The sequence below is a fragment of the Colobus angolensis genome, unplaced genomic scaffold, assembly GCF_000951035.1.
Source record: "Colobus angolensis palliatus isolate OR3802 unplaced genomic scaffold, Cang.pa_1.0 Scaffold278, whole genome shotgun sequence".
In the NCBI taxonomy this organism is placed as follows: domain Eukaryota; kingdom Metazoa; phylum Chordata; class Mammalia; order Primates; family Cercopithecidae; genus Colobus; species Colobus angolensis.
This window is the reverse complement of record NW_012116021.1, coordinates 119,259-136,459: the sequence shown is the minus strand read 5'-3', so window position 1 is coordinate 136,459 and position 17,201 is coordinate 119,259. Positions and strand designations below refer to the sequence as shown.

The 17,201-nt window shown below is 53.9% G+C and overlaps 1 protein-coding gene across 1 annotated transcript in view; it reads right to left on the bottom strand.

Annotated features, from left to right (window-relative positions):
• Positions 1-650: 650 nt before the first annotated feature.
• The window catches only part of MAN2A2 (mannosidase, alpha, class 2A, member 2), a 17,672-nt gene continuing 1,121 nt past the window's right edge, over positions 651-17,201 (bottom strand). The window contains exons 3-23 of the mRNA XM_011948270.1: positions 16,133-16,390; positions 15,918-16,062; positions 15,629-15,800; positions 15,151-15,278; positions 14,728-14,901; positions 14,137-14,323; positions 12,134-12,311; positions 11,628-11,830; positions 11,237-11,419; positions 10,962-11,076; positions 10,686-10,753; positions 10,374-10,539; positions 9,643-9,879; positions 9,258-9,380; positions 8,908-9,022; positions 8,493-8,626; positions 8,153-8,294; positions 5,650-5,783; positions 3,549-3,743; positions 3,182-3,292; positions 651-2,304 (exon numbers count right to left, since the gene is read on the bottom strand). Coding sequence (XP_011803660.1) covers positions 2,152-2,304; positions 3,182-3,292; positions 3,549-3,743; positions 5,650-5,783; positions 8,153-8,294; positions 8,493-8,626; positions 8,908-9,022; positions 9,258-9,380; positions 9,643-9,879; positions 10,374-10,539; positions 10,686-10,753; positions 10,962-11,076; positions 11,237-11,419; positions 11,628-11,830; positions 12,134-12,311; positions 14,137-14,323; positions 14,728-14,901; positions 15,151-15,278; positions 15,629-15,800; positions 15,918-16,062; positions 16,133-16,390 — 3,321 coding nt within the window. The 3' untranslated portion in view covers positions 651-2,151. The remainder of the gene's footprint in view (positions 2,305-3,181; positions 3,293-3,548; positions 3,744-5,649; positions 5,784-8,152; positions 8,295-8,492; positions 8,627-8,907; positions 9,023-9,257; positions 9,381-9,642; positions 9,880-10,373; positions 10,540-10,685; positions 10,754-10,961; positions 11,077-11,236; positions 11,420-11,627; positions 11,831-12,133; positions 12,312-14,136; positions 14,324-14,727; positions 14,902-15,150; positions 15,279-15,628; positions 15,801-15,917; positions 16,063-16,132; positions 16,391-17,201) is intronic.

Genomic DNA, 17,201 nt, shown 5'->3' with positions numbered 1-17,201 from the left:
CTTGCTCTGTCACCCAGGCTGGAGTGCAGTGGTGCGATCTAAGCTCACTGCAACCTCTGCCTCCCAGGTTCATGTGATTCTCCTGCCTCAGCCTCCTGAGTAGCTGGGATTAGACACATGCCACCATGCCTGGCTAATTTTTGTATTTTTAGTAGATATGGGGTTTCGCCATGTTGGCCAGGCAGGTCGAACTCCTGACTTAAAGTAATCCACCTGCCTTGGCCTCCCAAAGTGCATTGCAGGCGTGAGCCATCGCACCTTGGCATTACAGGCGTGAGCCATCACACCTGGCCGAGATCTAGCTTTGACAGCTAGTTGTCTCAAAGTACTGTTTATTAAATAATCCACCTTTTTCCCCACTTAAAACATCCCTCTTACCATATACTAAATTCCTGTAGCCCTGGGTCTGTTTCTGGACTCTCCTGTCTGTCTGACCCCCTCCAGGTCACACTGAGGTAATGGTGGCGTGAGAGTTCTCTGGGAATCTGGCAAGACGTGTGCCTTTTCCCCCTCAGCAGTCCACCCCCTACTCATTATCATTCAGAGTAGTCTTAGTGTTCTCACACATTCACTCTCCCAAATGCACTTTAGAACTGTCCAGTTCCAAAGTACCAATCTCATTGGAATGACACTGAATTTATCAGCTGATGTGGGGAAAACCAGTATGTGGACAGGAGGAACACGATGTGTATCATTGGGTCGACTTACAGAATACTCTTAACAGGTCTTCAGTTGATTCTTAGGTTTTACAGGTAGGCAGTTTTATTGTCTACAAATAATGACAATTATAATTCTTCCTTATTCTCCTCATTTGGCTTGTTGCAGGGATTAGTAGTGCTGGGACATTGCTGAGTAATAGCATGCCCTTGGCTAGTTTCTGACTTTAATGGGAATGCCTGTGGCGTTGGACTCTTTAGAATGCCAGTAACTGTTGGTTTCTGAAACAGACCTTTATCTAGATTAGGGTGTTTCTTTCCAGACTTAATTTACTAAGAGTTTTAATAAGGGATGGATTTTAAATCTTACCAAATATCTTTTCAGCATCTATAGAGCTATCGTAAAATTTTCTTTATTAATTGAAGCTGAAATGAAGGCTCCTGCGCAGCCATACTGCCTCCTCATATACTCTACATACCCCTAGTCCCCCGTGCCAGTAACTGAATACCTCTGCAGGATAGACCAAAGGTGAAGCTTTAAGGCCTGCCTGCTAGGCGTGGTGCTGAACGCCTTCTCAAGCTGCCCGAGCACATAGGGTCTTGGAGGCTTTCCTTTCCAGAGAAAGAAAGCAGGACCAATCCCCACCCCCTGCCATAATAAGAGCGAGCTCTTGGGGACAGCAGTGTACAGAGCATAGAAGTCAAAGAGGATTCAGGCAGGGCGGAGGACCCCATGCCCCTGCCACCACCCCACAAATCAGTACACAGGCCAAGTGCCTACTTTGCCAGGGGTCTTGCTACCCGAAGTGACCTATGACCTCTGGCCATGACAATCTCTAACGAGTCCTTCCTGCCACTCTGCAGCCTCTTAGCCAATGCATGCAGGCCAGGCGGCACTTACAGCAAAGCCATCACAGAAAGCAGCGAGGCCTTCAGACTCGTAGGAGAAACAGTGATTCCTTCTACTGCTCCACCCCCATTGCTAACTCTGGGTCCCCATCCCTGTCCTCCCAGAGTCACTCTGATCCTGCTCATCACACCAGGACATGGAGTTTCTATGTAACCACAGGATTCCCCTAGAGCTGGCTGTTGCCCACAGTGACCCTGATGCCAGGCTGTTACCCACTTAGCCTCCCTTATATCTTCTGTCTGCTTCCACTTCTCCTATATCCCCTTTTGGAAAAAGGATGGGTGCCTGAGCCTGTGCCCAGTTGGGTGTCCACTCACAACCCGAAGCAGAGCCTGGCACTGCCCACTCTGACCAAGGGCCTTCTCTCCCTGATCTCACTGACATCTGCCCTATCTACCCATCACTGGGTTTGTGGGTTGCCCCCAAAACACAGCAGCAGCAATAAACAGAAAATGAGGGCAGAGCCCAGTGTGTCACAGTTCTGGGAGGCAGATCAGGATGGGATACCCGTGTGGCCTGTCCAACGATCTTCATGTTAAGAGGCCATCTCTGTAAATGAACTTTCTCTTCAGGCCACAAGAAGCCCTAACCCAAGCGGAGGCGAAAGGTAGCAATCTCCATGGGCTCCAAATAGACGTCAGTGCTGTTGGATGGGGAGGTCAGAGGGTACAGCAATGTCAAGGAGGTTGGCTGAAGGAATACCACATCCAGGCCATGGAAAAGGCTCCCCAGGGCTACCTGTGGAGAGGAGAGAAGGTGCAGGGTTGTGCTGGGTGCCGAGACACTAAAGAATGCAGCTGTTCATCTACAATTTGTTACCTCTTTAAGAATCTCAGCCAGGTGCAGTGGCTCACACCTATAATCCCAGCACTTTGGGAGGCAGAGGCAGGTGGATCACCTGAGGTCAGGAGTTTGAGACCAGCCTGGCCAACATAGTAAAACCCAGTCTCTACTAACAATACAAAAATTAGCTGGACGTGGTGGCAGGCGCCTGTAATCCCAGCTACTCGGGAGGCTGAGGCAGAAGATCCCTTGAACCGGGAGGTGGAGGTTGCAGTGAGCTGAGATCATGCCACTGCACTCCAGTTCCAGCTGGCCCCTCTCAGCAACACCACGGCTTCTCACACATGAATGTGCATCCAGTATCATGGGCTTGCTGAGATTTGGTCAACCCTAAAGCCTGCCTACAGATCTCCAGGTAAGAACCGTTCCACTGAGCTGTGAGCTCTGTGAGAACAGTGACCATGTCTTGGTTCACTTCTGAAACCGTGGAGCCCAGCAGAGGACCTGTTGCCCAGGGACATTTATCAGTGCCGGCTGATAAGAGCTTACAAAGTAACTAACAGGATGGGTTCTGGTTTTCTATTTCTGGTGTTTTCTGCTTTGCCTGACAGAGGTCCCTGCTCAGGGAACAACAGTTCTCAAGCGATCTGCCTTGTCTAGAACTTCCCCTGCTCGGCCTCGGGAGCTCTGAAAACATGTCCACAGCTTCCCCCCTTCTCTCCAGAAAGCCCTGGAGTGACACTTTCTTCTCCCAGCCTGTCACCGAATCTCAGCCCAGTCTTACCAAGCTCACGCCTGTCGTTCCCAGGTGTTGTTTCCCCACCCTACTCACCTTGCCTTGGCTTGTGGTGCAATTGAAGCCCAAGTTCTTGGCCTCCAGGCTGCAGTCAAAACCCTTGCGGTGTAAGATGAGTGCCATCTCCGCTGAGGGCAGGGTGTCCTCCTGGATGACAGACAGTGCCCAGGGAAGTGGGTGCAGGGCTTTCAGAGATTGGAGATGCAGCAGCACCTCTGCCCAAAGGCAGTGCTGGCACAGGGAGGCATGTGGGTAAGGAAAGACCAGAACCTGGTCCTGGAGGTTCAGAGCCGAGTACCTGCTAAGGGGTCTGGACTTTATCCTGGAGGCTAAGGAAGGAGCTGAGCAGGCAAGGACACCATCAGAACTCTGCTCTCAGCGTGTCACACTGAGGGACACTCACCTCAGCCTGCAGCGTACGTAGGTTGAGCAGGTGGAAGTCACAAGGCAGTGAGGAAGCCAGAGGATGAAATGAGCGCAGACCAGGGCCTGGGAGCTGCGTCCTAGCTACAGGCAGAGCAAGCGCCGGGGTGTTCAGGTACATGGAGGTCAGGTGGCTGAGGAGGGATGGGTAGCTGGTAGAGTGGCTATCTTGGACCTGCAAGATTGACCCAAGATATTGGTGAGGGACTGAAGCCAGGCTGAGGGGAGAGCATGAGGCAGGATCAGTTCCTTTGGAAAGAGCTTTCCTGGTGTGCCTGGACTCAAGGGCATGCCTGGCTCCAGGCGAGGTTCCCCTAACCCTTCAAGTGTGGACATTTGCCATCTCACCCAACTCAGAGGGCTATTTCACTATGCCGTTTCTTTTCCACGTTTTAGTTTCTTGTTCACATAACACTATCATGAGCAACCCACTCCCATCAGCCATATCTCCCCTCACACACAGATCCACAGTGCAGGGAGGATGGCAAACAGGCAGACGCAGGCCTCACCATGGAGCATGGGCCTCCAATCCAGAGTGCTCCGGGTAATTATGTGGCTTCATGTGTGACACCACATCCACAGTGCCAGCCAGGCTCTCAGGCCCAGCGCTGCCGGGGCTCTGCCAGCAGGGCTACTCCTTAGCAGCTCACCTGGACGTCAGACTCGCAGGCCTGGGCTGAATATTCTGGACTTCTGTCCCGGGTGTCCCCCTCCTTCCAAGCACCCAGCATCTCTCACTTCCCTCTGCATTCCCCTCTTCCGTCTCACCTTGGCAGTGTCCTCATAGCCACCTGCAACTTCTCCAGCCTCTGGCCTAGTTCAAGCAGCCAGCATGTCCTGCCTGAACAGCCTCCCACTGTCACCCTCCTCCAGTCTCCCTTCCCACAGGTCCAACCTGCTCCCTACTGTCAGCGTGACATGCTGAGAGCAGAGTTCTGATGGTGTCCCTCCTTGCTCAGCTCCTTCCTTATCCTCCAGGATAAGGTCCCAACCTCTCAGCAGGCACTCAAGGTGCCCTGCCATCTGCCCTGATCTCCCCCCAGCACTCTGCCCAGCACCAGCCAAGAGGGCATTCTGCAAGGATGGAAATATGTGACACCACATGGTCTAATACATCAGCCACTTAGCCACCTGTGGCCACTGAGTATTTGAAGTGTGGCCAGTGGAATAAGAAAGTAAATTTTTTACTTGATTTAGTTGTATTTAAATAGCCACAATAACACTACTGGCCACCGTACTGGACAGCGTAGTTCCAGTGTAACTAAGGAACTCACTGCTGTTCCCCAGCCTGCTGTCTTTCCTGCCTCCTACCCTGTTCCCTGGTTCACATCTTCAAATCACACCCCCATTCATCAAAGCCACACCTGGGTGACACCTCCTTGACCTCAGTCTCCTTAGCCCACATTATTACCTTGCTCCTCGGGATCAGTGAGACAGAGCCCTTTTCTACTTTGCATTTTTATACACATGGCTTCTCTGCCACCCCTACTCACGAGTAAACTCCTGGGAGAGTCAGCACTGTCTGCACTTATGTCCCTCTGGGTCCTCACAGTAAACCAGGTGCTCAATATCTATCTGATGCACGAGTGACTGAGCGGTGGGCTCTGTCACCTGGGCTCCGGCGCAGCTATGCCTTGCTCGTACTAGTTTCCCGCTCCCAGAGCCGACCCCTTACCTCTCGGTTACCGCTCCTGCTGCTGTGAAAGATCAAGCCCCTAAACATGGCTGCCAGTTTGGAGAAAAAGTCAGGCTGGTGGGGCAAAGAAAGCCATGAGATGAGCGGGGTTGGAGCACAGGCTTAAAGAATGCTGGGACAGGGCAGAGGAGGGCAGCACAGAGGAAGGTGGGAGATGAACATGAGGGGCACAGGCAACAGGGCGCTGCTGGGAAAGGAAGGTGCCAGGCTGCGTGACATGGGACACAAAACGCCAGACTGCCTCCCCGAACCCCAGAAATTCAGCCCTACTCTCTCTCCCTTGCCCACCTCTAGCTACGTTCCTCGAGCCCTAGGCTGGACCCCCCCGGGCCACCCCCAGGGACTAGCTAGACCTGGCTCCCTGTGTGTCAGCCCCAGGTGTTACCTCGCTGCCCACGGTTCGCCGCTCTAGCAGGAGGCGGAAACGGTTGCAAGTTCTCTTGTTGTCCTTCAGCCCTTGGCCTAGGCCCCTGTTGTCATCCTGCATTAGCCGCCGGTCCAAGATCACCTCCAGCTGGCCTGGGGAAACAAACAGTGAGTGCTGGCCTGCCCCCACCCCCAAGCAGACACTGACCTTTAGAAGGAGAATCCCAGCCACAGACCCTGAGGGAAAAGCCCAGCTCGAGAGACAGAAGCTGAATCACTCAGGAGAGGAGGTCACGGGTTCCCACAGCTGGGAGGGAACCTGATGAGGGGCTGGTCCTGTGCAGCCTTATTTTGCAGATGAGGAAGCATGAGGCCCAGAAAGGGGCAGGCTGGCCCTGGCAGTTTACCCCCAAAGCTCTGGGATTCAGGAGTAGGGACTGGGCCTAGGGGCCCAGGCAGGAAACCGAATCAGGACGGGTTACATACAACGAAATAAACCAGAAACGAAAAACTTTGATCAACAGCCACTGATAGTGTTGCTGCATACCTCCGTAATCTGGGGCAGGTTTGCTCAGGTTGGGCAGGTTTTGTTGTGACTAAAACACAGGCTCTCCTGCCCTTGTTCTACACTGGACAGCCAGACAGCCCCAGCAGGCCAGATTCAAACTCTGCCTGCCTGTGTGTTAAAAGTAGGGCTATGGAAAGGACAGTCAGATGGCAAGTCAGGCAGAGGCTCATATTAAGTGTCATCTGAGGTTGCCCCCGGAAAAACAGATGGCACGTGACCATCTTTGCTTTCTTTTCTAGAGTATGCTTGGAGCAGGGGCTCGGTGCATGGCTGATGTGTTGGGGACAGAGGCCTCTGTGTGTGCAGGTGTTGGAGGTGGGTGCAGCTGTTCATATACAAGATCTCGAGGGAAACCACACCAGCTGCCCCACATTCCACCGGGACATATGGCCCTATTCTCCCTTTCACCTCTCCAGCCCTTACTGACTTGCATAGTTGCTCAGTCTTTTTACCCAGAACAATCACAGAAAGATGTCTGAAAATCCTAAAATGGATCCCTTGTATAGAAGACAGTCATTTTTTCACACACCACATCCCAGAGGGGTAGAGGAGAAAATCCAGTCAGGGATATTGGGGCTGTTAGGAGTCATGACATAGATGGACCAGGGGCTGCTACTGGCAGAGAAAGGCACACTCCTCCCAGCAGGGTCAGGCCCCTGCACTCACCAGCCATCAGACCACGCCTAGCCTTGACTGGGTGCTCTTGACTCAGCCCTTCGCAAGGGCTCTTCCCCGAGATAGATCTCAAGGGCCTCAGATGCCACCAAGTGCAAACTGTTCATTTTGCCCTGAAGATATGGGGGCCACACAGAGATTGCCAGCATGACCAGCTGCCCGGGTCTGACTCCAGGCCAGTGCTCCCAATGCCCATTTTGATTCTTAAGAACATCAGTCTTGGCCGGGCACGATGGCTCACACCTATAATCCCAGCACTTTGGGAGACTGAGGCAGGCAGATCACAAGGTCAGGAGTTCAAGACCAGCCTGGCCAGCATGGTGAAACCCCATCTCTACTAAAAATACAAAAATTAGCTGGGCATGATTGTGGGCACCTGTAATCCCAGCTACTCAGCAGGCTGAGGCAGGAGAACTGCTTCAAACCGGGAAGTGGAGGTTGCAGTGAGCGGAGATTGCACCACTGCACCCCAGCCTGGGCGAAAGAGTGAAATTCCATCTCAAAAAAAAAAGAAAAAAATGTCAGTCTCTCTTTTAATGATCGCTAGTAGGAAAACAATATCTATTTTTCTCATTTCCTTAATATTTCATAACACTGAGTGCACTTTACAAGCTGTCCCTACTCTCATCCCTGCCCAGAAGAGGGTTGTACACCTCAGCTGAGAATCACTGTTCAATACCCTGATGCTTCTTGCCTTTTTTTTTCAGACTGGGTCTTTCTCTGTCACCAGGCTATAGTGCAGTGGCACAATCTTGGCTCACTGCAGCCTCCAACTCCCAGGCTCAAGCAATTCTCTCGTCTCAAGTCTCCTGAGTAGCTGGGACTACAGGCACGTGCTACCACATCCAGCTAATTTAAAATTTTTTTTTGTAGAGCCTGGGTCTCGCTTTGCTGCCCAGGCTGGTCTCAAACTCCTGGCCTTCTGCCTTGGCCTCCCAAAGCGCTGGGATTACAGGAGTGAACCACTGCGCCTAGCTTTGCTTTTTGACATTTTTTTTTCTTTTTCTGGCCCCAAGAGTCGTAACCCTGACAGTTCTTCAGGGGATCCAGTAGGACACTCCACCCAGTTGCCTATACTGCTGCCTCTACCGGGGGACAGGGAGACAGCAGGTGCCTGCCTCATGTGCCAAGAGCTCTGAATGGCTCGCCCCCTCTCCAAGCATGGAGGTGACACAGACCAGAAAGAGGCAAGGGAGGCAAACAGAGAGGGGAGCCCTTGAGGGTGGGGACGGGCTTCTTTTTGTCTGATACCTTCTGCAGAGCTCTGGGCCCTACTCACCATCTTTGAGGCTAGAGACACCCAGGGCCTGGGCAGTGTGCAGTGTGAGGCGCTTATGTGCATCCTGGATATAGGCCATGACTGGCATGGGATAGAAGTTGGCCTGAAGCGGGAGCTTCTTCAGATACCGTCGGGGCTGCACCTGTGGGGGCAAGGTCAGCAGATCAAGGGCACACGTAGGCCCCAAGCAGACCCCAGACGGAAGGAGTCCCTGATCACTCTCGCCTCTCATTCCTCTTTCTCCATTAGGGCAGATCATCCCCCAGGGCCTGTGAGAGGGTCAAAAGCACAGTCCAAGTTCTACTCTGTGGGGTCTCCGAGACCCAGGCCCAGGAGTCACCTGAAAGCCATTGAGGTCTGTGAAGAAGATACCCTGGCTGTCGATGTCTGTATGGATGCGCAGGGCCAGCTCCTTGTTGACGTAGTCCCGGATGTCCACCAGGGATGATATGTCCAGAGACAGCCCCTCTACCCCTGGGCACAGGAACAAAGTGGTGGCATGGAGAGGTGGGAGGCTGAACCACAGCTAAGAGGCTGGGCTGGGGGATTAGAGCCGGGCTGGGGAGAGGCTCTGTCCACCCTCCCAAGAAATTCCCAGGGCATTTCTGGATGACTTTTTCTCCAAGAGAATGGAGCATCCCTGTCTCAAATGATACGGAACAGAGGTATGAACAGAGAAGCAGCAGAAGGAAGAACACGCCACAGCTGTAGAGCCCACACCTCCTTCCAGATAATTCCTCATGGGCAGGGCTCACCTGGCAGATTGTAAAGCCGGACCACCTGGTGAACATGCTCGTAGTACGCAACCACCTCTGAGAAGAAAGGGCCTTCAGTGACATGCAGCACAGGGGGCTCCTTGGGGACATAGGGCTGGGGAAAGAGCAGATTGCTATTGAAACTATGGCACAGAGGGCAAAGCAGGGAGGTGCCAGCCCAGGGATGGGCAAGAGAGCACCTATTCCTAGATACCCCTGGGCTGAACAGGAAAGACAAGGCCCCTGGCAGGCAGCAATAAACCTGTGGGAAGGCCTGTGCCCTCTCCTGCCCTCCCTGCTAGTGAGACCTCCCAGGGCCTGCCAGGTTGTTCAAGGCATCTTTAGGGTACCTTGGCCTCGCCATTGGGCAGGAAGAGGTAGGCTCCACTCTTGTCTTTGGACGTACGGGTGCCATAGACTAGGAATTCCATGTCCACCTGCTGCTCCTGCTCCTCATCCACCCTTCGGATGCTCTGCCAAAAAACACAGCCCTGACCCCTGGCCCCACACCAGCATGTCAGGCCTGCCTCCTGGGAGGACATGGACTAGCTTCCCCAAGGAGCCACGCCCAGCTTCCCCATGCTGTCAGTCTGGAGCTGAGATGTCCCAGGCCCGGGTCCACTGTGGGTCAGGTGGCAGAATGCTCACAGGGCTGGGAGGCCACTCTGCACAGTGCCACCACCACACATGCCCTGCTCTGGCCCCTGGCCCTTCCCCACCACCCTGGCCTTTTACCTTGAGGAGCCCAGTAAGGCCTGAGAACCAGACCTGCATGTAGCGGTTGCTGAGGGCGAAGTCACTGCTGCCAGAGTCAATGACGCGGAGAGGGAATGCTTCGTGCCTGCTGACAGACAGCTGCCGGCCGTGCAGGTAGACACGCACAGAGGAGGGCAGCATGCGGTGCCCATCCAGGCCCAGCTGTAGCTGCAGCACGCCCAGGCCCAGGGCTGGCAGGCGGATAGGCACAGACACCTGTGGGCACAGGAGGGGTGAGGAAGTGGGGGCATGGCATTCGCCACAGGGGTGCTGGGGCATTCGCTTACTAACAGAGGGCTTGAGCAAGTCCCTGTACCCACTGGGGCCTCTGCCCTGCCTCCAAAGTGGAGGTGATATGATTTGCCCTTTCTTCCTCTTCAGATGTTATGATTCTCAAGTGATATTTGAAAAAGTATGAAGTGGTAACCACACATTAAGCTTTCGATATACACCGATTGACTGAATGATGGGGCATTGTAACTGCTATTTTTACCATTACTATTACCATACCAACCTTTCCCTTCTTTTCAAGGACAGACTCAAATCCCAAGAGTACCTGTCGGCTGGACAACTCCCTCCCCAGCACACCTGTCCTCAGCCTGGAGAGTAAGCAGGGCCACAAGCAGGAGGGTGGGAAGCTGGCATCACCAGGCGGGGAGGGGCCCATGACGGGCAGAGGGCCAGGTCCACCTGATGAGCCCGCACCTCACCTGGTAGACATCAGGGACCACCTCGGTGGCAGAGCTCCAGTGTGCGCTGATCTGCACGGCCAGGGGCTGACCCTCCTCCGAAAGGACGCGCACACGGGGCGAGTTGACCAGCAGGGACACCATGCTGAACCGCTCCTGTTCCAGTGGGTTGAATAGCACCACAAACCTGTGCATAGAAGGTGGGCTGACCCAGGAAGCCACTGCTTCCGGTCAGGGCAAGTGCCCTGCAGTGGTTCAGCACACACTGGGGCAGAGGGGCCTGAGAGCCAGGGAATGGCTCTGCCTCTCTGCACCTGGTGTAGTCCAGCTTACCTGGGCGAGGAATCCAGCTGGATCACCGTGCGCTCTGGCAGGGCATCGTGACTTAAGCGAGTGTCATCCTGGAATTCAGTGGGCCAGAAGGGAAGAACCATCATGGGCTCAGCCTCCTCCCACCCCGCCTGCCCCGGGTGCGGACCAGCAGCTGCACTGGGCACAGAACTCATTCAGATGGGGAAGGAAAAAGAGGAGTGGCACCCTCATCCAGTAGCTCTTGGGATGCCACCTGCACACACCGGAGGGTCCCCATGCAGACCCAGGAGGGCTCACCACTTGGAGGAAGGGCGCCTCAGGGTCAAAGTGGTAGGTCTCCTTGTCCCCCAGCACCAGATAGTGAGCTGCATGAATGATGACCTGCTTCAGGTTGACAAGGGAACGCAGAAGCCTGTGGGTGGTGCAGGAGAGGGAAGGAGAGATGATCATAGGGAAGCTGTCTGCTTTGTCAGCAGGACAAGCCCTAGGCCGACCTACCCCCTGACGACCCAACATCCCTTCTTTGGGACAGTGAGCGGGGGACCTGACAAGGGAGAAGAGAAGGCTCCCACCTGACCCCATAGTCCACCACCACGGCCTCCTTGGCAGTGCCAGTGATGGCGTCGTGATGCTGGAAGAGCCCCAATGTGCGTCGAGCTTCCGTCAGGAGGGTGAAGTCAGACAGCGGGTACCGGCCAGCCAGGCCAGAGTGGCGGGCATGAGCTGCAGCCAGGCTGTACAGAACCTCTGCCCCCCTGCCCAGAGACAGAAGTTAGCTGCCAGCCTGCACCACTCCCCAGGGCCTACCCACGCTCTGCCAGTCCAGCCTCCTTCCTTCCCGCCCCTTCTCTACCCGCCCTGGCCTCTGGGCCTAGCTATTCCCTTCTGAGCCGATCCAGCCCCTCCTTAAATCCCAAAGGCTGACTCTCCCCCTCCAGCCTGGAAGCGGGGACAGGGTCTCACCGCAGGTGGGCTTCCAGAACTCGGTCTAAGCTCTTGTAGAAGGGCCGGGAAGTGTAATAGCCTGTCCAGTAATGATCCTCCCGGTCCGCATAGGAGAAGAAATCCCCGCTCAGCACAGGAAACCCTGGAGGCCGGGCCCCTGGCTCCACCCCTGTCCTCTTGTACAGGGCATCAAAATAGTCAGAAAGGGTGCCAAACTGGGCCTGTGGGAACCCCAAAAACCCACTCCCATCAGTTCTAGAGCCTCCTGGAAATTGTGGCCACAGTGCTGCAGTCAGGGGTGAGGCAGGGGCTCTGGGCTCAGAAGCAGGAACTGTACATCCTGCCATTCTGGACTTAACAGAAGTAGGGGAGCCTGGGAATTAATTCTGACACAAAAGAGGCACCTTGCCCAAGAGTTGGGAAGGAACCTCTGCTTTGGAGTTGGGAACCCAGGGCACGGTCTCACAGGAAGGGGTGGGCTGCAGCACTGCGAGGTCCCCTCCCCAGACAAGTTCCCCTCACACCTGTACATGGAGGTTAGGCCTGCTGTTGAAGAAGTCAAAGAGCCGCTGGTAGTTGAAGAACTGGGCATCCCACTCCTGGGGCTTGTCATATCGGAAGTCATCTCCAAGAGGCACGAGGAGGACGTTGCTTCGGAACAGCCGGGACTTCTTCCGGTATTGGTCCAGGAGCAGGGCTGCCCTGGGGCAGGAAAAAAACATGGGCCCAACATGAAGTATCATCAGTAAAAGAGCGCCACGCACAGCCATCCCGCCAGCAAGCCCCTGGAAGACATCCCGTCCATCAGGGAGTGGTTCAGCGCAGACGGACACCTCCTGCACATGAATACCAGCCCCAGGGAAATCCGGTGTTCTCTGGGCAGTTCTGACAGCCGGCATGTTGTTTTTTATGCTTAGGCTGTTGAGCTCTTTTGGGATCCTTGTTCTGACACTCCTGCCTCATTTTGCCCACAAGTTAGTGATGCAGCACCAGAGTTAAGAGTCTGGATCCCGGAGCCACATCACACCAGCTCCGCAAGTACTAGCTGAGTGACCGTGGGTAAGTAACCTCTCTGAGCCTCCGTTTCTGGCAAAATAAGGATAACAACAGTAGGTACCCATATAATGTTATGAGAATTAAAATGGATTGAATGGGCTGAGCGCAGTGGCTCACCCCTGTAATCCCAGCATTTTGGGCAACCAAGGCAGGTGGATCACCCGAGGTCAGGAATTCAAGACCAGCCTGGCCAACATGGTGAAACCCTGTATCTACTAAAAATACAAAAATTAGCCAGGTGTGGTGGTGCACACCTGCAATCCCAGCTACTTGGGAAGCTGAGGCAGGAGAATCACTTGAACCCAGGAGGTGGAGGTTGCAGTGAGCTGAAATCACACCACCGCACTCCAGCCCAGGGGACAGAAACTCCGTCTCAAAAAAAAAAAAAAAAACAGAAAAGAAAATGAATGGAATGAATATTTGTTAAACACTTAGAATAGTGCCTGGTACATAATAGGAACTATATATAAACATTTATTTTCTTTTCATCCCAATTATTGGCAAAATCAGTAGAAAAACAGCCCTGTAACATATCAGCAGAAGCCCTATTCCTGCTTTAATTGGCATGTTATAAATATCACAACCCAAAGAGTCAACTAATCTACTTAGCGGCACTGGCCCAGCTTGTACTTTTCTACTTTGTTCTCATGAGAGGATTCCTCAAATACTACTTTCCCCTAACTTATCAGTCTAGTAAGCCTTTCAAAGGAGAAAATGGTTACCTTTCAGGGCCTGTTCTTATAAACCTAGGCCAGCCTCACTGATCACAACTGCCGCTTTAAGAAACATCATGCCTTCATAGCCCTAGACTCTTGCCTGGAATCAGCATTTAGACTTCTGGAAACAAAAGACCACTTTATTTCCCTTTTGGTCATGTGTTTCAACTCTTGGACATCAGGCAGAAATCAGAGCATTGCAACATAAAAACCAGTCCAACTTGTATTCTTAAGGTTCTGACTAAATTGCCGTTTGGATCAACTCTTCACCAACACTTTCGCCTGGGCCCTGATTTCAACAAGAGTGGTATCTTTAGGGGTCCCTAAATTCTCTCAAAGGGGATAGGTCTGTTTTCTCAGAGGCTGGACACTATCTTGCGGGACTGAATATGGATCTGAACAGGATTCTCGTGGCTGACATAAAGCCAAGTCAGAACACTGGCACTAAGTGAAGGCACAAGAGCCTGAAGTTTGTAAGCTCCAATGCCTAACCAGGGAATCATTCACCTCTAAGCTGTCACCTGGCCCTGGCAGTTTGTTAGGGAACCAAAAAGTAGTCACGTGAGAAAATAAAAGCACTCTGTGAAAGGTGGTTTGCTAGAGCCATTCCAGGTTTTCAGGAGACTTAGCAAGGAGCTGCTGCAGATGCTGTGAGCCTCAACTCACCACCTGAGCCCACCCTCCATGTGGCATGGCCCAGACCAGAGCCAGGCTTCCTGATTCCTCTGTGAAGTGAAATGGCTGGAAGCAGATACCTCTCTGCCACATTGGCCTCTGTAATGGCCCGGGGTGGCACCTTCCAAGGGCAGTTGATGCGCCCACCAGGCAGGCGTTTGAAATCAAATTGGCAGCAGATCTTGGGATCCGGGCCACAGGTATGGGGGATGTCATAGCTGTAGAAGGGCATCATGTGACAGAAGATGTCTGTGCTGGAGTCCGAGTCTGCAGAAGACACATCACGTGGTCACCACCAGCAGGCAGCCTTTGGATGTCAGGAGGGCAAGGATCTGCTTGGGCTAAAGGCAGCCTTGATAGACCATGAGGCTGTAACTGGACCTAGGGCCGGAGAGTGTGTAGGCCAGGGGGAAAGACATGAGGGGCTCCTTCAGGGGATGGGCACACAGGGCACGCTGAAGCCCTTGGGACAGCAGGCCCTGTGTCCAGAGGTCAGAGGCCAGAGGTCAATGTGACCCTCCCCTAACCAGAGGGTGGGACCATTTCTGGCAGTCCACACCAGTGCCTGCAGGTCTGCTCTGAAGAACAGTGGGGGTCTTAGTTCTGATATCCCTGCTCTTCCCCAGTGCAGACTATGCTGCGTTGACCCCCTCTACCCTACCTGGCCTTACCCCATGTCTGCCTCCACATGAACTCTAGGCTGTGGGTGGCAGCAAAGTGCTTCTTGATAGCATAGTGCACTCTCTGAATCAGCATGCTGGTGAGGTTGGCACGGCGCAGCAGGTAAGGCATGGTGGAGCTGTATCCAAAGGGGTCCACTGCCCAGCCAGAGCGGGGGGTTGCACCTGGGTAGGGCATGGAAGCCAGAGAGGCCCTGAACACACCTCAGGGCCTGGTCTCTCAGCCTCCCAGGTGCTGGGACCCCAGCTCTTGTCTTGGTAGTCAGTGGACAGATTACATCACACCAGGCCCACATGATGGGATCTGCCTAGAAAAGAACCACCCCCTGCTGATCCCTGTGCCTTACAGCCACCTGCCATAGCACTGTGGACCCAGTCCAGGGGGCAGACCCCCATGCCTGGGCCTGGACTCACCAAGATTTCTCTCCAGCCACTGGTGTCCTTCAATGAGCTGGTCAATCAATGCAAAGTAGTGGGAGTTGGCCTCATCTGGCATCACCCAGCCTCCTGTCGCAATCTCCAGCTGCCCGTTTCCCACCAGCCTATAGTTAAGGACTCACACTCAAGATGGAGCAGGACGCTTTGCCCAGTCCTGGCAACAAGAAAATGTCAGGGCCTGTGTGCACTGGCCTCGCTGAACCAGTTCTCCCAAGCCCAGGACCAAGAGAACACAAACTTGCCCTCCTTTCCTTGCAGCCAACCTCCCTGCTGTTCTGGCCCCGCTTATCTCAGAACCTCTATCTGTTCTTGCCTTCCCTCCCTCCACCATCACTCATCTCTGCCACAGCTCCCTGAGCCTCTCCCTGCCACCTTGGCACCCACAGCTTAAGGCAAGACCCATCCACCCAGCCTAGGGCTCAGACGATCCCACGCCTCTCCGCCTGGCACTGGCCTTCGGACTGCCGCTCTCTTTTGGGCATTGATGTTGTCCCACCACTTGGCGAAGAAGGAGACCTCTGCCCAGAGGAAGCGCCGCCGGGGGTCCTCCTGCAGCTTAGACACCATGCTATTGAGGATGTGTTGGGTCTGCTCTGTGTAGTACTTGTCAAAGGTCTTGATCCAGCCTAGGGAGCCAATGATCCCCTGAGGATGCCACCATCTTCTTCCACATCCCTCCCTTGCACTGGCCATCAGAAATCCCACTCCACACTCCAGCTCCCAAGAGTCTGTGGGGCCCTCACCTGGGTCATTGTGAGAGTGGGGCACCACAAACACCTGCAGGTCTTCAGCATCCCAGTCGTGCGGGTCATAGGAGATGTCAAAACCTTGCCTCCACACGCCACCCTCCACATTGTCAAACGGCAACTCCTCCGACACAGTGAGCATCTGCCAGGTGAATTGCAGCTCAGTGCCCCAATTGTGGCCGCTGTACATCCCTGCCAGCTCTGACTCTTACCTGCAGCTCTGGCTTCTGGCCCCGGCCCCCTAAAGCAAACTGGCAGTCCTGGGGGGAGACGGAGAAGAAGCTGGGCCGGGGCTCCGGTGGCACCACCCAGGAGCCATTGACCGTGTAGTAGGGCAGCATGGCAGGCGGGCCCTCTGCATTGGCTGTCAGCTCCAGCACAGAGTCCTTGATATGGCTGATAATTTCATGGTTCTCCTCCAAAAGCTGCTCCAGCTGCTCAATGCGGTTCTGCAGCACAGAAATTTGGCTCTGCCAAAAAACCAAAAAGCAATCACACATAGCTCCTTATGCCACAGGGAGGCTCTCTGCTTGGGGTTCACCAGCTGAGGTCTAACTACAATTCTTCCCTCATCAGTTAAAGCCAGACCATGAGCCTACAGGGATAGATGACACCATTCAGATAAAGGGAGCTGTGCACATCACCACTGAGGACTACACTCCACTTGGGTTGGCAGAACCTTCACTGTCTAGCTCAGGGATGGCAAAGATTTCCTTTCACATACCTGTTCTCAACAATCAGTGCTGCCTGTGCTGAGAAGGATTTCAGTGGGGCTTAATGGCAAAGAACGCTGCAATCAATTAGCAATGTCTGCCAAGAATTCAAGAGGGGCTGGGCACAGTGGCTCACACCTGTAACCCTAGCACTATGGGAGGCCGAGGCAGGTGGATCACCTGAGGTCAGGAGTTCAAGACCAACCTGGCCAACATGGTGAAACCTCATCTCTACTAAAAATACAAAAATTAGCCAGGCATGGTGGCAGGCTCCTGTAGTCCAGCTACTCGGAGACTGAGGCAGAAGAATCACTTGAACCAGGGAGGCGGAGGTTGCAGTGAGCCAAGATTGCGCCACTACACTCTAGGCTGGGCGACAGAGTGAGACTCTGTCTCAAAAAGAAAAGAAAAGAAAAGAATTCAGGAGAACAGAGGGACAATACTCACTGCCATTGACATTTTTTTCTTCCTTCCTTCTTTTCGCCATCACTGTTTTTAGCTGAGGTTTCTACAAAACCTGACTATTGCTCCTGTCCTGTACTGACATTACCCTCCAGCGGGGTGGTGG